The 21,880-nt window shown below is 57.6% G+C and overlaps 1 protein-coding gene across 11 annotated transcripts in view; it reads left to right on the top strand.

The window, feature by feature from the left end:
- The window catches only part of ANK1 (ankyrin 1), a 49,013-nt gene that overhangs the window by 16,159 nt on the left and 10,974 nt on the right, over positions 1 to 21,880 (top strand). For 6 of the 11 annotated variants that reach the window (XM_071799431.1, XM_071799434.1, XM_065856684.2 and 3 more), the window contains exons 2-31: positions 6,855 to 6,956; positions 9,631 to 9,729; positions 10,554 to 10,652; positions 11,235 to 11,333; positions 11,447 to 11,632; positions 11,771 to 11,869; positions 12,090 to 12,188; positions 12,498 to 12,596; positions 13,027 to 13,224; positions 13,307 to 13,405; positions 13,709 to 13,807; positions 14,044 to 14,142; positions 14,313 to 14,510; positions 14,686 to 14,784; positions 14,874 to 14,972; positions 16,056 to 16,253; positions 16,441 to 16,539; positions 16,915 to 17,013; positions 17,324 to 17,422; positions 17,527 to 17,619; positions 17,853 to 17,925; positions 18,287 to 18,310; positions 19,165 to 19,267; positions 19,556 to 19,703; positions 19,913 to 20,010; positions 20,098 to 20,322; positions 20,679 to 20,833; positions 20,989 to 21,200; positions 21,291 to 21,495; positions 21,664 to 21,760. In XM_071799431.1, the coding sequence (XP_071655532.1) occupies positions 6,855 to 6,956; positions 9,631 to 9,729; positions 10,554 to 10,652; positions 11,235 to 11,333; positions 11,447 to 11,632; positions 11,771 to 11,869; positions 12,090 to 12,188; positions 12,498 to 12,596; positions 13,027 to 13,224; positions 13,307 to 13,405; positions 13,709 to 13,807; positions 14,044 to 14,142; positions 14,313 to 14,510; positions 14,686 to 14,784; positions 14,874 to 14,972; positions 16,056 to 16,253; positions 16,441 to 16,539; positions 16,915 to 17,013; positions 17,324 to 17,422; positions 17,527 to 17,619; positions 17,853 to 17,925; positions 18,287 to 18,310; positions 19,165 to 19,267; positions 19,556 to 19,703; positions 19,913 to 20,010; positions 20,098 to 20,322; positions 20,679 to 20,833; positions 20,989 to 21,200; positions 21,291 to 21,495; positions 21,664 to 21,760 (3,701 nt within the window). Of the gene's footprint in view, positions 1 to 3,966; positions 4,008 to 6,854; positions 6,957 to 7,764; positions 9,053 to 9,630; positions 9,730 to 10,553; positions 10,653 to 11,234; positions 11,334 to 11,446; positions 11,633 to 11,770; positions 11,870 to 12,089; positions 12,189 to 12,497; positions 12,597 to 13,026; positions 13,225 to 13,306; positions 13,406 to 13,708; positions 13,808 to 14,043; positions 14,143 to 14,312; positions 14,511 to 14,685; positions 14,785 to 14,873; positions 14,973 to 16,055; positions 16,254 to 16,440; positions 16,540 to 16,914; positions 17,014 to 17,323; positions 17,423 to 17,526; positions 17,620 to 17,852; positions 17,926 to 18,286; positions 18,311 to 19,164; positions 19,268 to 19,555; positions 19,704 to 19,912; positions 20,011 to 20,097; positions 20,323 to 20,678; positions 20,834 to 20,988; positions 21,201 to 21,290; positions 21,496 to 21,663; positions 21,761 to 21,880 lie in introns of those variants that run through there. The other 5 variants (XM_071799436.1, XM_071799433.1, XM_071799437.1 and 2 more) reach the window with 5 other exon arrangements.

The following is a 21,880-nucleotide window of genomic DNA, read 5'->3' as shown; positions in this document are numbered from 1 at the left end:
AGAAAGCCCCTTCTCAGTGCTTTTGCTCATGCAGGCAGACAAAGCAGGTGTGCACTAGCGCTGCCGAAGCAGAGGTAGAGAATGAGTCAGAGCAGACTGCAGAAATTAGGAGCAGTTTATAAGCATCATCAGCAAAGAGAAGCAAGTTTCTCCACCAGGCACCGGGCAGACCCTGATGGCACTGTCTGAGCTCCAGCGCATCTCCTGGTGCAAGGGCACTGCCCAGAGCCCAGGGCAAGCTGGAGGATGCTCTACAAGGTGCGCTTAGTCCCTGGCTTGCCTCAGGCAGGCTCAGAGCATGTATCTGCTTTCCCCTTGCACTAGAAACCTCTCAACTCCCCTTCATTCATTGCACACATGCCTGAGCCGTGTCACGGTCCGAGCATTAGAAAGTAGGACATAAGAAGCAGTTCCAGTGCTGCTGCATCTGAGCAGCTGTAAACCCTGTTATGTTGTTAGGAGAGGTGTAGTACCTGAGTGAAAAGCTCTCGTGTGTTGTCTTCAGTCACAGTCTCTATATTTTCTGGTGAGGTAAAAATAGCTTTTCTTTTTCAGGATCTGTTGAGAGCAGAGGCTCCTGCTAACATGAGAGGAGAGTGACAGCTTTCCCCTGGGTGTGCGTGGCCTCAGCTGGCAGGAGCAGTAGCTCTGTTAGTTCTTGCTTCGGCTCTGTGTAAAATGAACAATGTCCTGGTCTCCAGCTCCCCATTCGGACCTCTGGTCCAGCCCCTGTTCCTCTCTCTACTCATTGCTGCTGGACCCAGCACTGCACTTCATTGGGGAAGTGATGGTTTGCAAATGACAGAACAAGATCCTGATGCTACTACTTAGAAAGTCCATTAGTTGCAGCTGGGAACTGACAGAGACAAGCTTTCATAGGGCTGCAGGCTGTGGCACCAGGGGATCCTTATCAAAGGATCAGTCTGCTGTGCAGGGGCAGCTCCCAAGTCCTTGCTCAATGCAGATTAAGCTGTTTCTGATATCCACACTCCTCACAGCCCTGAACCCGTTCCAGCTTCAGCAGCAAAGGGGACCTGTGAGGGGGAAGGACAGAGCCAAATGGCAGCGTGGATGCTGTCTGTATCTGGGTATGCTCAGCAGGGACCAAGCTGACTTCGGCCCTGAGCTGCGCCACCAGCAACAGCCCAGAACCACCTCCTTCTGAGTGCATAAAAAAGGGCTTTCCGAAAGCCAGTTACTCATGATTATGTGATGATGGAGGATTGCGCATGATTGAGGGGTCAGTCTGGTGCCTACACCTGGAAGCTTCCCCCTCTTCAGTACTTTCAAAGCGCTAATTGACAAGTCACGTCCTTTCCCCCAAACCTGCCAGGGGCCCTCCTTCTTTTGCTTTGGGATTTCTCCTTTGCCAGTTGTGCTGGGTTCTCCTACAGCTCTAACAGCCCCTTGCCACAGGAACAGGAGCAGATCTTTCATTTTCTGCACACTCCGATTCACCTGCTGCAAGACAGTCGGGCTCCCCCTGCATCCTGGTCTGGAGGTCTCTGCTGGGCATATAAACCATCGGTCTCTGTGGTAGATGCCCTGGGGAGGCCTAGGGCTATTGTGAAATCTCCGCTTGGCTGGAGCATGGACAAAGGGGTTCCTCAGGTTGGTGCATGAGATGAGAACAAACTGGCTTGGCAGATGCCTTCTGGAGATGACCTTCTGTGCCTTGACTCTCACCAGTCCTATTAAGATCTGTGGACCTGTGCTAAATCACATGGGCGGAGGTGAGGATGGTTAGGGAACAGGTCTTGGGCATATGGATTTTTCCTTTTATCTGATGAATTTTCCCAATGCTTTTGCTTTTCTCTTTCATCTGGGTTTGCAGTATGTGCCTGCAGCCTGTTCTCCGTGCTCTGCTGCCTGCGGCTTTGCTACTACGGCTTCTCTGGAGATGCTGGGCTCTGCTGAGTGCTGTCTCCTACTCAGAAAGCAGAAACCTGCCAGTAGGTTTTGTTTCCACTGCAGGGACCGCTGAGAGTGTCACATTTATGTGAATACAGGTAGGAGAGAAAGTTCCGGTAAGGTGGACAGTGTAATTTCTGCTTCTGGGCATTCTGAGTTGACTCTCCGATTCAACTTTCCTGACATTCACTGATCATCTTGGAAAGACCCTGTGTGCCCTCTTTGATGGCTCTTAATCTGAGCAACTGTTTCAGTGCGTTTTCCAGGCCGGACACACAGCCAGCGTCTGTCTGTCTCCTCCTGCGCCAGCCACGGGGCTCAGCAGCCCAGCAGACCCAGCTTGCCGACCGCTGGATCCGGCTGCCGTTTGCCACAGCGCGTTTGCTCCCTGAGGCATGGGAAGCAATGCGTGATTTGAAAGTCTGCATTGAAATTCCTTTTGTCTGGTTTAAGAGCAGCACTGTTCTTCAGTGAGACCAGACGTCCTGAAGATAGGCGGCAGAGAGCAGCAAAGGGGAAGGGTAGGGGCTGAATGAAGTGGCTGAGGATCGAGGCTCCGGGAATTCCCTGTAGCACTGCGTGTTGCAATTGCAGGGCAGCTCTGGCTGTGCGATACATCTGGGTAGAGTGAAGAAAATAGAGCCCATTTTAAAAAACCCCTCACAGTGAGTGCAAGTTCCCCCACATTTCCCTCTCTGTAATTAGTCCTTGCAGATCTTGCAATGGAGAGGGGAATCAGCTGGTTTTGAGCACCACACACTTTGTTTCTGCAGGCAGGGAGGCTCCCAGCGGCTCTGGCCACGTGTGCTGCCCTCACCTGCCTGCCCTGGCCTGGGGCTCTGCGGCACGGGCACCCAGAACTGCTGGTGTCGGGAGCTTGTTGGAAAGGGCGCCCACTCCCTTTCTTTTGGAATCTTTGGCCCTGTCCCTAGCAGGACACGTCCCCAGGCAATCCCACAGACCTGTCTGCACATCCTTGGAACAAAGGGGTCCCACCCCCTCTGGGGCTCCTCAGCAAGAAGCAGCTGAGCCCTTCCCTACACGGGGGGCTGTGTGACAGCGAAGGAGCTGCAGACCCTGCCCAGCTGCCTCATCACTCAGCAGAAGGCCTGCAGATAGAAGAGACAAGTGGGCAGATGGGGTAAAGAGGGCAGTGTAGCAGGACGTGTGTGTGGCTTTTGCCAGTCTGGAACAGTGTGCCGACTTGCTTCTTGCCTGTCTTGGCGTCCCAGATAACACCATGAGATCAGCACAAGTCCTTGGACTCATTTGCACTTGGGAATCATCTGCTTGTGGCATTTAGCAGCTTGTACAGAGTGGAGTCCTGGCGGACGTGGCCACCTTTCAGGGTGAGACCCTCCATTCCGTTATCAGCGACGTGCAGAAGGAGCTGGTGGGAGCTCCTCCCTGGGTGGAGCGAGAGCGAGATCCCGCCGGGAAAGATTAGAGCAGGACTCCCACCACAGCCTGAAGACGAAGCAGGATTACTGAATCGTGACTGCAGCCCTTGGAATACAGCCTGAGCCTTTGGTTCAGCAGAATTTCCCCTTTCTCATTGCCTTGCCCACGGCTACAAAATGATGGGCTTGGCCAGGTCCAGGCTTCCCATGTTGGTGTGAAGGGCGTAGGATGCTCCAACAGCAGCGATGCTTGGTGGGGCCAGGCTCTGAGAGCAGAGACACCTCTGAAGGGAAACAGAGGAGGTTTCCAATCAGGGTCAGCAGAGGGAAAGGGAAAAAATCGGATTGTGAACAGACAACAGGAGCTTTTTCCTGAAAGAAAATAAAGAAAAGGAGAATAGAAGCACAATCTGATGTGCTTTGCTATGTTTTTTAATTTAGGTGGTCTTGGAGCATTTTGCAAAGTACATATCTGAGGCTTATCCCTCAAGGAATCGCTGGCAGCAGCCTCCTGACACTTTGCAGCTTGAATGTCCAGAAGTCTGTGGAGCACAAGACCTGTGTGTAGGATTTAGCAGCCATGTGAGAGTGCAAGAGATACACAATGCCAAGTGAGGCACTTTGTTTTCTTCACTGGAATAGCTCCTTCTGCATCTGGAGGCAGTTCCTGTGTATCCTGGAGCACACAGATAGCAGGTGACTACATGTGTGTACCAATACTGGGAGGTGCAAGTAGCATGCCCATGCTACACATTGTGCTTATTAGCGGACGGTAACTGTGCAGTGTGTGTGTGTTTAGGTATGTTGGTGTTGTGCTGACTGGGGTGTGCGTGTGTATCTCTTTGATACACACATCTACCTGTGTCCGTAGGGCATTTCTTACTGTCATTGCTCCCTTTTGCTGAAATTGAGGAGATGGCAGTGACCTAATCCATACTTCAGTTCCCTGGCTAATTAAGTGTTTTCTTGATCTCTGTGACACCCCAAAGCAAAGCAAGCTGTTGTGAACGAATGCCCTGAGTGATAGGTAGGCAGTCCCAACATGCACACTGACATCGGAAGAGCCATTTCCTCTGCTTTTACCATTTGAGCTGAGCTATCCCTTCTTCTCTGGCTGCACGTGTTGTCTGACTGCCGGTGCCCAATGTCCTGCATCTCTGTGCATCTCCGAAAGGTGCACGCCGAGTGTGGGGAGCGCAGAAGAGCCCTGCTCTGGAGCACTCCAGCTTCAGCACGTTCTCCCAGGCCCTGCCCCCAGCATGCAGAAGTGGAGAGGGAACCGCAAGCCCTCCGTGGCAGGTGTTACCTGTGAGACGCGAGGCTCTGGGGCACGGCTGAGGGGCTGCTCTTCCTCTGCTGTGCCCGAGCTGGTACCTGCAGCTCTGACTCGCTCCTTGCCCTTGGCAGCTGTCATCTGCTTTCCGGAGGCAGCTTGTATTAAATATCCTGTCTGACACAATAATGGAGAGAAAATGAACAAATTCCATTAGCGCCTGGCGATCCCTGCAGCGTCTGCGTTGGAGCGAGGAGGGAGCCTGTATTTTTAGATAGAATGCAATGTAACTTACTGGCTCTCTCAAAGCTGGGGAGTAGGTAACCAAGGAGGGAGAGAGGGGACACCAGGCTCAGGTTTCAGCTGAAGTGCCGGACTATGGCAGCACGAAAGGGCAGGTCCGGTCCAGACGTGGCTGTGAGTATACAACGCGCTTGTCCTTCATGCCCATGGAGCCCTCCGCTGTGCTTTTCTGCTTGCTTTCTGCCCACAGTCTCTGTGCAGGGCGTGCTGGGGCTACAGGAGCCCCTTGGCTGCTAGAGCTTGTAGAGTTTTACCATTTTAATCTTCGCGGCTCCTTGTGTGTCCCAGGGGTGGACGAGCCTGGCTGAGCTGTGCTTTGACTTTCCAAGGGGTTTTCTGTCGAAGGTCTATCCTGCGGCCAGCATGCCAGCAGCATCGCCAAGGTTCTGCCTCGTCATTGATCCTGACCTGAGATGCAGAGGCTTCTAGCAGGGTCTGGAGTTGGAAAAGCTCTTTGCATTCAACCTGTTGCTTGAAGCTGTCAGTGTTTTCTTGCTAGACCCCAGGCAGCACGCAGGGCTCAGAGCGCAAACATGCACTTGTAAGCACAGCGCTGGTGCTGCTTCCTGCCCCTGAGGGTTTATCATCCTGTGTGAGTGCAGCACGGAGCTGCCACGTCGCGTCTCCTCTGTGCTCGCAGCCCTCCACGAAGCTCTGCGGTGAATCTGGGGGCTCTGCCCAGGTGGACAGGGCTCTCCTCTGAGGTGGCAGCGAGCAGAGCCAGCTGGCACACACCGTCAGCACGTGTTCCCCCCGCACGTGGTGGCTGTGCAGTGGGACAGGGCATGGCGGGGCCGCCCTCTGCCACCTGTCCCTCTGCCCCAGAGGGGACCGTGGCACCCGGCACTGCCGTGGGAGCCCGAGCTTGGCTCTGCAGAGTGTGCCTGGCACAGTGGGTCAGGACACACTGTTTGTGGGCCCTCCTTCTGTTGGCAAAGCAAGGCAGCTGTCGTGCTGCTCCAAAATCCAGATTCAAATGGCTGAGGCTACGAAGAGAAGGGAAGAGAGAAGCCCTGAAACGTGTGGCGCATCATCCTGCCTAGGGCTGCCTCCAGTGCTGCCCTCTGCGGCTGTGCTGCTCCAGCGCCTGTCCAGGAACTCCCCAGTCCCGGCTGCTGCTCCACAGACCAGCACGATGGGATGGCCTGGCATGGCAGGATGGAGGCACTCATGGCACAGGAGAACCCTTGGTCAGTCCCAGAATGAGGGGTACAGAAGAGGTTCTGATTTTCTGTTAGTGCTGAAGGCAGAAGAGTGTGTCCTGTGCCCTTGCCATGGACATCTCATGGCTCTTTGCTGCAGAGAGCCCTTTGGGCTGGACCTACCAGGCAGGCACCAGCTTGCAGTTACCAGTCCAAGGTCCCAGCCTCACAGAGCCATGTCACTGCATTTCCACTCTGTTTTCCAGCTTCTGGTGAGCCATTCCATGGTCTTCATTTGCTGCCTTACACTGCTAAATAGCGTTGCTTGAAGTATTGCTGTGCCTCGCCTGGGCTGGCTGGGTTTTTAGTGGTGCAGGGAGACACAGCCTTGTTCTGTTGGAAAAGAGAGTTGTGACTTCGCTGGCTGCGGGGCGCTCAGCTGGGTCATCGTCCCTGGTGCCTCGACCATCGCTGCAGTCTCTCAGCCAGGACACAGAGGTGTCTCCCTGGCCAAGGGAGGCTGCCCTGGCTGCAGGAGTCTCAGCAGAGTTCCCTCCCTGCCCGCCTGCAGTGCTGGGACGAGCTGCAGACCTCGTGTGGCTCTCTTGCCCCAGTATCGGGACACGCTCCACTCCAAGTGCAGGTCCCAGCCTTGCTTCTTCTTACCTGATTTGGGGCACCTCAGTCTGTCCCAGTAGTTGCCACCTTGACTGGACTGGTCTCTGTAGCCTTGGTCTCTGCGGCCGCGTGAAGAGCTGGCCCTGTGCTGGTGATGGGGAGAATGGGAGCACTCCGCGTCTTATGGTTTTTCTTTTTTTCTTCAAGGCTGATGCTGCAACGAGCTTCTTGAGAGCTGCGAGGTCCGGGAATCTGGACAAAGCCTTGGATCACCTCAGGAATGGGGTAGATATTAACACCTGTAATCAGGTAGGTGACACCCGTGGGGCTTCTGGCATCGTTTCTAGTTCGTGTGAGAATGTTTGCAAAATGCCACTCTTGGTGGCTTGGGAGGTGTTGGGCAGGTGGAGCCGCCCCTGGCCCAGAGCAGAGACAGATCTGCCCAGGGAAGGAGAGCTGCAGGCACTGAGGGGCTGCTGCACGTGGCTGACAGAACGTTTTGTATCTGCGTGGCCACCAAATGCGAGTGGCTCAGCCTGAATCGGGACGGATGCTGTAGGGAGAGGCTCGGGGGCTCGCGCTGAGCAGAGGACAGACAGACTGACCGTGCTGTCGGCTCCTTTCCGGAGCAGCAGTGATGCTGGGGATCCTGGCTCAGCAGGTAGCACAAATGTATATTCACCTGGTTCAGTATCAAGTCCCCAAACCCAGCACAGTTCAGACCTACTGATTTGTGCACTGCAGTGCCCAATGCAGTTGTGGCAGACGGGTTCCCCCAGGAAATGTCGCTATCTCCTTTTCTTTTCTGACTGATGGGTACCATGCAGGGATGCTGCCCAGAGAGACAGTCAGTCATCAGCTGTCTCCACCGACTGTCTGCAAGTTCTGTTTCCAGACAGATTTCTTGTGCTGGTGAGGGGATTTGACACCTTGACCAGGAGCCTGTAGCTACGACAGTAGGAGGCACCTTTTTCAGTGACGTCTGTGCACTAGTTCCTGCCGTCTCCCTGAAGTTAGATGGCACTTTGGGGTTTCCTTCTGAGGAATATCAGACCTGTGGGAAAGGTCCAACCTCACATGTCCTGTATAGAATAAAGAGGGATATATGTGGTCAGACCTATCCCACAGGCCCTGTATTCTTACTCAAGTGCAGAGACCTTGACATGCCATCTGATCTTCCTCCCGCTGGTGTCAGCACCTTCATTGTTGCCATCTGCATCGGTGTCTTCATCATCCACCTCTCTCGTGTTTTGAATTCCTGCACGTTCGCATCTCATCCAGGAGGAGATGGAGGCCTGAGGATGAGCACACCTTGCTGCTGGGGCCTCGGCAGCGGGGAGCAGCACTGTGTGAGCACAGGGGTCCCCGGAGAGTTGTGCTGGGGCGGGCAGCCCAGGGCACGGTCCTGCCGTGGTGCCCGCTGCGTGCAAAGCCGGCCTTCTGTGCTTGTCTGTGGGGCTGCGGCTGTCACGCTGACAGCCAGTGACTGGGATTTCTGGGAAGCGTCTGCGGCACTTAGTAAGGAGTACAGCACCTTTCAAATTAAGCACATCCTGTGATAGTTTTGGGTCAGATGAGCTGTCAAGCCAAAGCAAATGTGCAAAACAGCCTGTATTGTTCCTGGAGCAGAAATATCGATGGGCCGCTGGGAAACTATCTTCTGCAAACATTGCGCTCATTGCTGTAAGGCCAGAGAATAATGATTCTTCACAGGCTTTCAGCGTTCAAAAGGTTATTTATGAATCCCTTGCGTAAAAGGGCATATGTGCTGAGGAGAGCAACCTGAGCACCTGTGGTCTTGCACTCCAGGCATGAGTTGCATGAGTGTAGCGGAGAAAAAGTGTGGGCTCATGAGGTGGGGTGTCAGTGACCATCCCTATGGGGTTGTGTAGGTGTGGCTCAGCCAAAACTGGGCTTGACCGAGGCGGAGGGTGGGGAGCGTTTCCTGCTGGCGGCTGCTCTGTATGCGTTACAGTGTCCCGCTCCGTTTTCCTGTGGAACCAGGTCTTTTCTGCTTGAGGCTATAGGGGACTTTGGAGTTGGTGTGCTGATGAAGCTTGTGGATTTTTAGGTTTTTGCTCTTTCTGCTGTAATCAGAGATGAGCAAAAGAATCTGTGATTCCTCAGCTGTGATCCTGGATAGCTGGTGCTTTGAGTGAGAGAGGCTGAAAAACCTTTTTCCAGTATGATAATGGTCTTGAGGCTGTTCTAAGCATAACTGGAGTGTTGAGGACTGGAACAGGAGCCTCCCAGGGCATTTTCTGGTCCCCTACCTATATTCAGGTGGGGAGGAAGCAGTGACCTTCTGCAGTAGCTGGAGCAGATGGTTGGGAGGTGGAGCGCCCGGGCAGGACCGTGCCCCCGGGGCGCTGGCGGCTCCGTGCCGCCCGGCAGCGCTGCGCGGGGTGAGTACGCACGGGCACCCGCCGGGAGAAGTGTGGGGCAAGGGAAGTGTCCTTTACGGGGAAAAGGGATGTCTGGAATTGCCTGCATTTAACCTCCTTGCCAGCAAATATCCCAGCCCTCTCGTTCACATTTAGGAAGAGGGTGTCAGAAATAAAGGAGCAGAAGCTGTCCTGGCAGCCTCTGCGTTGGGTGTTGACTGGCCTGACACCTCTTGACACTGCAGGGATGTGACGAGGGCACTGGCCAGCCCTTGGCTCCGAGTGCTCAGGTTCCATGTGTAGGAAGAGGGGAGCTAAACCTGCCTTCCCTGGGAAGTCACTTCAGTTGGGAGCTTCCTGGAGCTGGTAGAGCTCAGCAGTGGCGCAGCCAATGCTTTCTGTGCACCCTCTGCTGCCGTTAAACTCTGAGGGAGCAAAGCCGACCCGCTGAGCCTGGCCTGCGGGATGGGGCTGTTGTTGGGCAACACCGGGAGGAAGCTGCTGGGCTGGAAGCTCTTAGACTGGGAGCTCAGAGCAGGGGTTCTCCAGAGAGCCCCAGCTGGTGACTAATGCCCTTCTCCCACCTTTGCTCCCTCCAGAATGGGCTGAACGCCTTGCACCTGGCCTCCAAGGAGGGCCACGTGAAAATGGTGGTGGAGCTGCTGCACAAGGAGATCATTTTGGAGACAACGACCAAGGTGAGGACAAGGCAGTCTGGTCACAACATACACTTTTGCTGTCTTTATTTGCATCTCCTTCTGGCCCTGGCTGCTGGCTCCAGTCAGCCCTCACAGCCCCAGGGCAGCCCCTGCGTGCTGCAGCACAGCGATGGCCTTGGCACCATTGTTGCGGGTCTGGAGAGCTCTGGTGCTCCATAAATAACAAATTCTCTCCTTGCATCATCATGGCGGGGTGTGGTTCTTCCTTGGTGACAAGTGAGACAACTACACAAGCCAGCAGGGCTGCAAATGAGCAGCCTCCAGCACCATCTGAAGGGCTGTGAGAGCAGGAGGGGGCCTGGCTTGCCACCTCCCCAGTGCTCTGGCAGGACTTGGGATGTGAAGCAGAGTCTGGCATCCTGCCACACCACCCAAAGGCACAAGTCAGAAGAGCCTGTGTATGCATTTTCCAGCCTGCTTATCATCCCTTAGCTTTGCTGGGATGCCTTGGCTATCAGGGCGCACACTGCAGTTTTGCCTGCAGATTGCCAGCTCAGCTCCCCCATCCTCCCTCCCCTCCTCATCTCTCAGTGCTGGAGACGCACAGAACCTGACAATGCACACAGCTTGTGCTGCCAGGAGCTTCATGGGAGAGATTAAATCACTCTCTTCCTTGGCCAGCAAATGGGAAGGGTAGCTGTGCTTGGTCTACAGCAGGGATGGGGCAGGGAGCAAGGGCTGCATGGCCCCACCGGCCTCCCCGGCTGCTGCTCTGTTTGCACGTGTGTTAGCATGTGTCAGGCCTATCTTTGGCATCCTGGGCTGCTCCAGCCCCTGAGCCACTGCCCTGTGGTGTCTTTCAGAAGGGAAACACAGCTCTGCACATCGCTGCCCTGGCTGGACAGCAGGACGTGGTCCGGGAACTGGTGAACTATGGGGCCAATGTCAACGCGCAGTCACAGGTAGAGTGACCTGGGCTGGAGTGGGGAAAGCATGGTAGTGGTGTCTTTGTGGTGGGAACTGTGCCTGGCATGGTCGCTTCATCAGCCCTTTACAGTTTCTCTGTTGTCCTGCTCAGGGGCAAGGACTGCTCTACCAGCCTCCTGGAAAAGAGACGGTGTGTTTGCATTTAAAAATGAAAACCACCTTAATAATCTACAAGAGTGTGAGACGAGCCAATTTTCCAACTTTTCATGTTCTTTACAATACAAAATTAAATATCTACATGTAAATACATATTCCAGTTTTATTTAGGGTTTGTAAGTTTCTTAATGTGCAAATGGATTCTGCCATGTGTATATATAACTGCTGTAGTTTTTATTCAGTTTAGTAATCCTAGTCTGAAGTAAAAGCTTTTCTTTCTTTTTATTAATAAGGACTTAGATTCTCCAGCTGATTCCTTCTGGATGTGAGGAGCCTTGGGCTCCAACTCGCTCTGATTACTCCACCATTGCCCTTTTCCTTTTTCCCACCCACACTGTGTCTGCTTTTGCCCCAGTTCAGTGAGCTGGGGTGTGTTGATGTGCAAGGCCCTGTGTTTGCAGAAAGGCTTCACACCCCTCTACATGGCAGCGCAGGAAAACCATCTGGAAGTTGTCAAGTTCTTGCTGGAAAATGGAGCCAACCAGAATGTAGCCACAGAGGTGAGGTCCTTGGGGAGGACCCCAGGGCCCTGCTTGTTGGGGCTGCTGTGGGATGTGCTGGGTGCTGCCAGGGCTCCTCCGCTCTCCCCCCCTCACACGTCTCTCCTTGGCAGGATGGCTTCACGCCACTGGCTGTGGCTCTGCAGCAAGGGCATGAGAACGTGGTCGCTCATCTTATCAACTACGGGACAAAGGGTAAGGTCCGCCTGCCTGCCCTGCACATCGCAGCCCGCAACGATGACACTCGCACAGCTGCTGTGCTGCTGCAGAATGACCCGAACGCCGACGTCCTCTCCAAGGTGTGTGGCTTTCCTGTCCTGTCTCTGGGAGCTTTCCCACGTCCCCAGGGAGAACAGCAGCTTGGTATGCTGTGTTTATCCATCCTCTCAGCAGGGAGCATGTGTCTGGCTGGGCTGATCCCTCCTTCTTTCCCCTAGACTGGATTTACCCCCTTGCACATTGCAGCCCACTACGAGAATCTCAGTGTGGCCCAATTACTGCTGAACCGTGGAGCCAGCGTCAACTTCACACCCCAGGTGAGTGCGGAGTGAGAAGGCGCTGGGACTGGCACTGCCCAGCGCTGGAGGAGCAGACGCCTCGCTCCCAGCACTGCGAAATAAGCTGCTCCCTGACGCCGTTCCTGCGATTTAGCTCTCCCCTGCCCTCTCTCTTTTGTTCACCCTGTGCCTCCTTGCAGCCCCATGGGGGAAAGAGAAGGGGTTGCTCCCTCTAACAGACAATTGTTCCTTCTGTCAGAATGGGATCACTCCCCTGCACATTGCGTCCCGCCGGGGCAATATCATCATGGTACGGCTGCTGCTGGACCGCGGCGCCCAGATAGAGACAAGGACCAAGGTGAGAATTCTGCTTCACCAGCAAGTACGTGGGCCGCCTCCCTCCTCGACCATCTTGCGTCCTGGGAGTGCTGCCCAGTGCATACCCTGTGAACAGCTTGCTGGGTGTGTGAGGGAAGGCCCCTCGTGCACTGAGGAAATGGACCAGGTTTTCTGCTGGTGCACGTGGCAGTGAGAGGAGGCTGCATGGCTACAGTCGGCGTGCTCTGGGGGCGGAGAGCAGGCTCAGTTTGCCTTATTTTGCAGACAAACCCAAAGTCCCTGCCTTTCCTTCCCCATGCTGAGCCCTTGGACCCTTCTCTCTCCCCAGGACGAGCTGACCCCTCTGCACTGTGCAGCTCGCAATGGACATGTGCGAATTGCTGAGATCCTGCTGGACCATGGGGCTGCCATTCAAGCCAAAACCAAGGTACACATGGGGTTCTGTGAGGCTGTGCTTGGTGCCAGGTCCCAGGGCAGCACAGGGGTGTCACAAGCTCTGCACAGTTGCTGGATGCCACTCGGTGCTGGGGCTGGGTTTTTGGCCTGCCAAGGGACAAGGAGCTTCCTGACCTCCTCCTTGGCCCTAGCCAGAGCCCTTTGCCTGGGGGCTGCATGTTTCAAAGGGAGGAGGGGGTGGCCTGGGGACAGCCTGTCCATGGCAGCAGCTCTTTGGGCCCTGCCCTCTGCTCAGCGTTGCTCACCTGTAAGTCTTGGTCAGGGATTTTGGGGCTTCTCCATGGTAGCACCGTGGGGAATGTACCATCCTTTCTGCCCCAGAGCTGAGGCCGGGGCTGGGGCCAGGTGGGATGCCTGGTCCCCTCCCAGCCCTGCCCTGAGTCCCTGCTCCACGGTTGCAGAACGGCTTGTCGCCGATCCACATGGCAGCACAGGGTGACCACCTGGACTGTGTGCGTCTGCTCCTGCAGTACAGCGCCGAGATCGACGACATCACGCTGGACCACCTGACACCGCTGCACGTGGCCGCGCACTGCGGCCACCACCGCGTGGCCAAGCTGCTGGTGGAGAAGGGGGCCAAGCCCAACGCCCGAGCCCTGGTAAGTGAAGAGGGGCAGCAGGGCTGGGACAGGGGACGGGGAGGGCGTCCTTGCAAATGTCTGTCCACCTGTCCATCTGCAGAATGGCTTCACACCCCTCCATATTGCCTGCAAGAAGAACCACATCCGGGTGATGGAGCTGCTGCTGAAGACGGGGGCCTCGATCGACGCTGTCACAGAGGTAGGTGGTTGGGCAACACTGCAGGGAATGGTGGCCCCGTTGGCTTTGCTGGTCCTCAAGCACCTTCTTCATTATGGCTGAGATGCTTTGCAGCTCAGGACCTGTTCAGCCTGGCAGCATCTCCCCACAGCCTGCTCCTCTGCGTTCCCCTCAGCTGATCTGCCAGGGTGCTGGGGACAGGGTAGGGACACAGAGTTTGCCTCTGTGCTGGCACGTGGCCCAGGGAAGGGGAGGAGGGGGCAGGAAGAAAAGTTTGCAAGGCCATCAGCCCCATCTTGGCTCCTGGCCCTTTTCTCTCCACAGTCTGGCCTGACCCCCCTGCACGTGGCCGCCTTCATGGGGCACCTGCCCATCGTCAAGACCTTGCTGCAACGTGGAGCCTCTCCTAACGTGTCCAATGTGGTGAGTCCCACCTTGGCTGGGCCCATGGGAACTGAGGATGCTGGGGTCCAGCAGGAGGTGGGGACTGCCCGAGTCCTGCTTGCTCTGCTCCCCTGAGCGATCTCTGGTGCCCCCTGCTCTGTGCTGGCAGGAGGAAACCGCAGGGGCCAGAGAAGGTTGTGTGCACTGTTCTCCTGCACTCAGAGAAAGCATATCCCCGCGTACAGCCTCACCATTTCATCTTGTCCTTGGTGCAGAAAGTGGAGACGCCCCTACACATGGCAGCCAGAGCTGGGCACACGGATGTGGCGAAGTACCTGCTGCAGAACAAAGCCAAAGCTAACGCCAAGGCCAAGGTAGATACAGAGAACCTGTGCAATAGTGAAGCTCTGTGAACAGCTGGTGCTGGTTTCTTCACTCTCGCCTGCCCAGAGCCCAGCCTGCCACGTGCTGTGCAACAGCTCTGGCTTGGTAAACAAGGGACTGGTCCAGGTCTACCAGAACAGCTGCTCTGCCTCCCTTGCAGGATGACCAGACTCCCCTGCACTGCGCTGCACGCATCGGCCACACCAGCATGGTCAGACTCCTGCTGGAGAACAACGCCAACCCCAACCTGGCCACAACGGCAGGGCACACGCCCCTGCACATCACTGCCAGAGAGGGGCACGTGGACACGGCTCTGGCCCTGCTCGAGAAGGGGGCTTCACAGACCTGCATGACCAAGGTAGGCTGCTGCGGCCACTGCCACTGAAGGTGTAACCTGGCTGGGCAGGCTGGCAGCTCAGTGTCCCTGTCACAGGAGGGACAGCCTCCTCCTGTGCCGCAGGATTCCTTCCTGCGCATGCGCCAGTGCTCTGCTCATCCCTGTGCACCCTGTGATGAGCTGCCTTTCTCCTCAGAAAGGATTTACCCCTCTCCACGTTGCAGCCAAGTACGGGAAGGTGGATGTGGCAGAGCTGCTGCTGGCACATGATGCTCACCCCAATGCATCAGGGAAGGTGAGTGTTGCTCCTGTGGCAGTGGGAGGAGTGGTGTGGCACAGGGAGAGGCTCTGCCTTACCTGTCGGTGCCCTCTCCCCGTCCCCAGAACGGCCTGACCCCGCTGCACGTGGCTGTGCACCACAACAACCTGGAGATTGTCAAGCTGCTGCTACCCAAGGGGAGCTCCCCACACAGCTCGGCCTGGGTAAGACTGGACTGGGTGTCTGTGGGAATGTGTCCTGTGTCCCATGTGTGTCAGCCTGGGGCTGGCATTGCCCCTCAAGCTGACACTCAGGGAGTGTACCTGGGACTCTCTGTGCCCGTGGCTCACACCTGCCTGTCCCTTGCACCAGCAGGAGGGACGTGCTGGGCGCCGGGTGGTCGCTCTGCTCCAGCAGACGGGCTGTGTCAGGAACAGTCCCTGACAGCAGCAAGTTGTGGCTGTTGCTTGGGAATGTGTTTCCATGGCGAGCCCAGCCAAGCAGAGTTGCAGTCTGGCAGTTTGGGAAACCACACACAAATGTTTGCATGCAGCCAGGAAGCAGTGAGTCAGAAAACCCACGAGTTCTTGAGAGTTGCCCTGCTCCGCCTGGGCATGGGGAGCGTCATCTTAAAGAGCAGACCAGCAGCCTCCATTTCCACCTTGTTTGTAGGAGCTGTATCCTCAGAACAGCCAAGTGGCTGCTGGTTCTGGCCCTCCCCGCTCCCCCTGCGCCCGCTGCCGGCAGACTTGCCGGGCTGGCGTCAGGAGCAGCCGGGGCCAGCGCCAGTCCCCTGTTGTTCTGCGTCACTGACAGCCTGCGCGTCACCCCAGGCAGAGGGTGTCTGCCAGCTGCTTTGCTCCTGCAGTGTGGCAGCAAAGGCAGTGCTCAAGGCTCTGCAGTCGCTGCCTGAATACTAATCCTGCATATTGCGAGTTTTGCTCCATGCCTCAGACAGACACGTTCTAGGAGGTGTCTGTCTGCCCTGACCTCTCACAGCTCCAGGTGGCTGAATGCTGGTGTAGAAATTAATGTGAGGAAAACTCCAGGACAGCCAGTACCAGTCAGACCTGAAGCAGGTGGTCTTTGAAACCCCTGTGCTGACTTGGCTGGAAGAGTGGGACTGGGCCTCAGTGTCCAGACTCGTTGCTGTCAGGCAGATGGTTGGGGTGGGAGCCTGTGTCCCTGAGCTCTGGAGGCAAGTGGGAAGGGCAGACCTGGCCTGGAGAGGCAAGGTGGCACCTTCTGTCCCTGCTGGTCCCTTCGCCAGGGTCTGAGCGCTGCCATGAGCCTCTCTTTCCCTGCAGAATGGGTACACCCCCCTGCACATCGCTGCCAAGCAGAACCAGATGGAGGTGGCCAGCAGCTTGCTGCAATATGGGGCTTCTGCAAACGCGGAGTCTGTGCAGGGGGTCACCCCCCTACACCTGGCTTCCCAGGAGGGCCACGCAGACATGGTGGCACTGCTTTTCTCCAAACAAGCCAACGGCAACCTTGGCAACAAGGTAAGTTGTCCCTGCATGTCCTGTCAGGCTGGACAGGGTGGCAGTCCAGGCCCTAGTGCCTCCCTGCATTTGCTGACCAGCACACAGTGTTGGTCAGGTTGCTGTGCTGGAGACCTGACGTGGAGTCTCTGCTGGTAGAGCTGCAGCGATGGCATTGCCACTGTGCTGAGACCTCCTCTGTTTGCAGAGTGGCCTGACCCCTCTCCATCTCGTGGCCCAAGAGGGGCATGTGCCAGTAGCTGATGTTCTCGTGAAACATGGAGTCACGGTGGACGCAACGACCAGGGTAAAGTAATGGATTCACCATGACTGTGATGAAATACATGAGGGAATCGCCTCCAGGCCTGCCGCAGGAGCATTGCTTTTCTTGGTCTACGAGTCTCTCCTCACCATCTTGTCTGTGTCTTGGAGACTCTTGCTCTTCTTCCCACACCTCCCTGTAGGGATGGTCCCTGCCTACTCCCACAGCTCACCCCTGTGCCCCTGGCACAATGTGGTGTGGTCTGCACAACCCTCTGCCCTGATCCTGGGCTCTCAGGCAGCACCTGCACATGTGCCCCTTCCTTCACCCAGGAGGGTTTGCCCATGGGATGAGCATACCCAAGCCAGAAGGGCACAAGGCACCTCTGAAGGCAGGCTGAGACCTGGTCTTTTCTTTCAGATGGGCTACACCCCGCTGCATGTGGCCAGCCACTATGGGAACATCAAGCTGGTGAAGTTTTTGCTGCAGCACCAGGCTGATGTCAACGCCAAGACTAAGGTACAGCGATGCCCTGTGCTTCAAGGACTGGGCAGCAGCGTGCATGTGGATGTGGATGGCTTAGCCTCCTTCCCTGCTTGCACTTCTCCCTCCTGCATTGCCCCAAGCGCTCCCGTCTCCATGGCTGGAAGCTGCTCTAGTCCAGTTACAGCCCCGGGCAAGCGCTGGGTTCTACAGACCCCTTTGCTAACCCCAGAAAGGAGGCAGCACCTTCGTGCTCCAGGCACGAAGCACAGCATGAAGCCCATGGGTTTTTCTGGGGCAGCAGACTCCCAGAACCGATGGCAGCACCCTCTGTCCTCTCCTGCAGCTGGGCTACACCCCTCTGCACCAGGCAGCACAGCAGGGCCACACAGACGTGGTGACACTGCTGCTGAAGCACGGTGCCTCTCCCAACGAGATCAGCACAGTGAGTACGGCTCTCGCCCACATCTCCTTGCCCCACAGCAAGCTCAGGTGCCCGACTGGGCTTCCCCACGGCTGTTGCTGACCTAGTCCTTCCTCCTTGCACAGAACGGCACCACTCCCCTGGCCATTGCAAGGCGGCTTGGCTACATTTCCGTCACAGATGTGCTCAAGATCGTCACAGAGGAAACCGACATCCCGGTGAGGCCCTGGGGACTGGGAGCAGAACTCTGGAGGAGGGCTGGGGCTGGGGGCAAGTGGGTGAAGGCAGCAGGTGTGGCCCTGCCTGGGGCAGAGGCTGTGCGGTACAGCTGGACACCGCTGATGCTGCGGTAGGGCCAGCGCTGGTGGCTGCCCACCCTGGGCCTGGGGGGCATTGCGGGCGGTTGCATGGCGGAGGGCTGGCCTCCCCTGACTCCACTCTGCTCCCGCAGTCAGTCGGTGACAAGCATCGCATGAGCTTCCCAGAGACTGTAGATGAGATTCTGGATGTGTCGGAGGATGAAGGTGAGGGGCCAGAGCTGGATCACAGCATCCTGGAGATGTGGGGACGGGCACTGGCGCTCCTGCCAAGCGGGGTGGAGAGCTGCACGGCCTCACCGTGGTCTTGCAGAGAGGACGGGAGGAACACACCAGACTCCCGCGGTGGCACCTGGCTCAGGTGCTTCCCTGTGCCATGCAGGAGGGATATGTCTGGACCTCTCCATGGTCCCATGCCTAAGGGACAGTGTGCAGAGAGCCCTTGGGCATGCAGAAGCCCCCACGATGCCCTGCTCCTGCTGGTGGTGTCAGCTCCTAGCCAGCTGCAGCTGGTCCGCTCCTGCTCCCTCCCACCAAGACCTCACATTTGCCTCTTCTTACTTTGCAGGCACTGCTCATGTCACAGTAATGGGTATGAAATGTGTCCCCCTGCCCCAGCTCAATGGCCCATTCCACCCCATGGCCACTAACCATCCGCACGCCACGTCCATCCGCTGAGCCTTGCTGTGGGGCTCGTGCTGCCCAGCACAGGCGCTGCCATCCCACCCTGCCCATCCATGTCCGTGCTGCTTGCTGTGGTGTGACTGCATGAATGGGGGGAGCCCTGGCTCCCCGTCAGTCCCAGGCCCTGTCCCTGGCCGGCAGAGGGGCCAGGTTCTGTGACAAAGTCCGCTGCTGTTCTGGCCAGGCAGGGCTGAACCTGAGTGCTCGAGGGTCCCCATGCTGTATGGTCCCCTCCCCATCACTGGGGCTCTCCCTGCTTTGGGAGGTGCTGGACCCACTCCCGTGGGGAAAGGCGAGCGCCAAACCCCAGTGAGCTCCTTAGCAGGTGTTAGCTGGGCCGGCAGGCAGCACCAGCTGTGCTTTGCCTCCACGGGGGTGTCCAGATACACTTGCAGTGTTAAGGCATCTGTCCCACTTCTCCAGCCCTGCCTACACTTCTGTCCCCAGCATCAGGGTGTCCCCAGCAGGCTCTGCTCTGTGCTCAGTGCTGTGGGAAACAGCTCAATGAGGAGCTGAGGCTCCTGACAGCCACCGCAGTTCCTGTCCCGCTGACCCACAGTATGGGTCCTGTCCCGGCCACAGACCCCACCTGGCAGAGGGCAAAGCCACACCGTGGCAGGCTGAGACCCAGGGGACAAGTGTATGTGGCCAACAGTGAGAGAAGAGATGGGCTTTGGCTTTAGCTCAGAGGAGCAAGGGCTGGGTGTCTGTGGTCCCTTGTCCTCCTGCCTCTCTGCATGCTGAGCCAGCTCTCTGTTTCAGAGGAGGAGTTGATCGCACCAAAGCCAAAGACACCCGAGCCCAGGGACCAGGAGGGCAAGAGGGAGATGCTGGAGTTTGTGACCACGACGACACTGGAGCAAACGTAAGAGGCACTGGATGGTGGGAAGAGAGTGGGTATGGGGCACAGGGCCAGCCTGGTGCTGGGCTGGGATGCCACCGGAACAGGGACAGCTCTGGGCAAGGAATTGATCAATGAGCCGCCACCAGCCAGCATAGCAAACCAAGCTGGTTGGTGTCATTCCTGCACAAGGACCTGGGTCCGCTTCTGAGTTTGCCTTCGTCCAGCAGCCCTGGGATAACCTCGGGACAGCAGGGGACTGAGGGGCCCAGGTCTGCCACTTCAGTGGCTGTCACTGCCCTCTCCTACCAGGGTGGAGTCTCCAGCTGTCCTACAGGTGCCCTACATTCCACCTGAGACTGTGGTGACCGGAGCAGAGGAAACTGAGCAGGTAGGACCTGTGGAGACAGAAGCTGAGCAAGTCAGCCTGCTGCATGCACCCTCGGTGTCCCCACAGGAGGTGAGCATGGGACACAGCCTGCCATGGTCCTCCTGGCATTCCCTGCCCATGGAAGGCCCCCATCACCACAGAGCCAACATGTGGGGTGGGTAGTGGGGATGGACCTGGTAGTATGGGACTGCCCAGGAGCGAGACTGTGGAGGAGTGGGCAGGCTCAGCAACCCCGATAGGACCTTGTGCCCATGGGGGCTCTTCCCTGCCTTGCACAGCCCTCCAAGGAGTTCGACGAGGACTCCCTGATCCCCAGCAGCCCTGCCACCGAGACCTCAGATAACATCAGCCCGGTGGCCAGCCCCGTGCACACAGGGTGAGTGCTCAGCCTGTGTGGCACGCACGTGTTCTGTGAGGGGTCAGCTGCAAGGTACCCACCTGCCCATGCCTCTGTTTGCTCCAGGTTCCTGGTGAGCTTCATGGTGGATGCCCGTGGCGGCTCCATGCGGGGCAGCCGGCACCACGGGCTGCGTGTGGTCATCCCACCCCGTGCCTGCGCAGCGCCCACCCGCATCACCTGCCGCCTGGTGAAGCCCCAGAAGCTGCCTGCACCCCCACCGCTGGCTGAGGAGGAGGGTCTGGCCAGCCGGATCATCGCCTTGGGTCCTGCCGGAGCCCAGTTCCTCAGGTGAGTGCAGCTGGGAATGAAGCAGATAGTACTGCCCAGTCAGGACCATCCCTCAGGACTGGGGTTGGATCTGGGTTCCTCTGGAGTCCCTGCTAGCTGGGGCAACACCGCTGCCCATCTCTGCTTCTGGGCGTCTGGTGCAGGAGACGTCCCTCCTGCAGCCAGGCACAGCACATTTCTGGGGTGGGTCATTCCAGCATAACGGAGCATTTGGCTGTGCTGGGGCAGGAAAAGCCCTGGCCAGCGTGGTCCTGCCAGGCACAGAACCCCATTTCCCGGAGAGAGGAGTGCGAGCAGTCCTGCCTTCCTCTGGCAGCTGTGTGTGGTTGCAAGCCTCCTTCCTCTCCTGCTTGTAGCCCTGTCATTGTGGAGATCCCACACTTTGCCTCCTACGGGCGAGGGGACCGCGAGCTGGTGGTGCTGCGCAGCGAGAACGGCTCTGTCTGGAAGGAGCACCGCAACCGCTATGAGGAGAGCTACATGGACCAGCTGCTCAATGGCATGGACGAGGGTGAGCGTGCCGGGCAGGCAGAGGCTCGGCACCCTGCGGCTCCCCACGGGCAGGGCTGCAGCCATCCTGGCTGGTGGGACGGGGCTGAGCGTGACGTGGTGGGTGACAGCCGTAGACTCGGTGTGCAAGCACTGATGGCCGTGCTGCCCTTGCAGAGCTGGAGAGCCTGGAGGATCTGGAGAAGAAGAGGGTCTGCCGCATCATCACCACCGACTTCCCTCTCTACTTTGTGGTCATGTCCCGGATCTGCCAGGACTGTGACATGATCGGCCCTGAGGGAGGGTGTTTGAAAAGCACACTGGTCCCCATGGTGCAGGCCACCTTCCCAGACACGGCTGTTACGAAGAGAGTGAGGCTGGCCCTGCAGGTGAGCCCTGGAGAGCCTGGCCTGGGGCCCAGCTGGGCTCCTGCAAGGTAGGGGAAACCAGACCTGATGCCATCCTTGTGCTGCCCACAGGCGCAGCCTGTGCCTGATGAGCTGGTGACCAAGCTGCTGGGGAACCAGGCGACGTTCAGCCCCATTGTCACGGTGGAGCCGCGCCGGAGGAAGTTCCACCGCCCCATTGGCCTCCGCATCCCACTGCCACCATCCTGGAAGGACAATCCCCGAGACAGCGGCGAGGGTGACACCACCAGCCTGCGCCTGCTGTGCAGTGTGATCGGTGAGGCTGCCAAACCCTGCTGCACAGGCATGTGTGCTCTCTGGTGGGGTTGGGTTGCCTCGGTGGGATGCAGCTCCTTGGAGCTAAGGAAAAGGTCATGGTGGTGGAGACAGAGCAGAGCCCGGGCTTACGGAAAGGCAGCGTGTTCACCCTTGCTTTCTGCCGCAGGAGGGACAGCCCAGGCCCAGTGGGAAGACATAACAGGCACCACGAAGCTGGTCTATGAAAATGAGTGTGCTAACTTCACCACCAATGTGTCTGCCAGGTGAGTCCTCGGCGAGCGTGTGCTCATCTGGGGACGCCCGCTGCTCCCGTACCTGGAGATCTTGGGGCGTCCTCTGCGGTGCGGTTTGCTGTCGGGGTGGGGCAGCTCTCCCGGTGCCCG

The sequence above is a fragment of the Patagioenas fasciata genome, chromosome 26 (genome assembly GCF_037038585.1).
Source record: "Patagioenas fasciata isolate bPatFas1 chromosome 26, bPatFas1.hap1, whole genome shotgun sequence".
Classification (NCBI taxonomy): Eukaryota; Metazoa; Chordata; class Aves; order Columbiformes; family Columbidae; genus Patagioenas; species Patagioenas fasciata.
The sequence above is the reverse complement of the archived record's forward strand: the minus strand, read 5'-3'. Positions and strand labels throughout refer to the sequence as shown.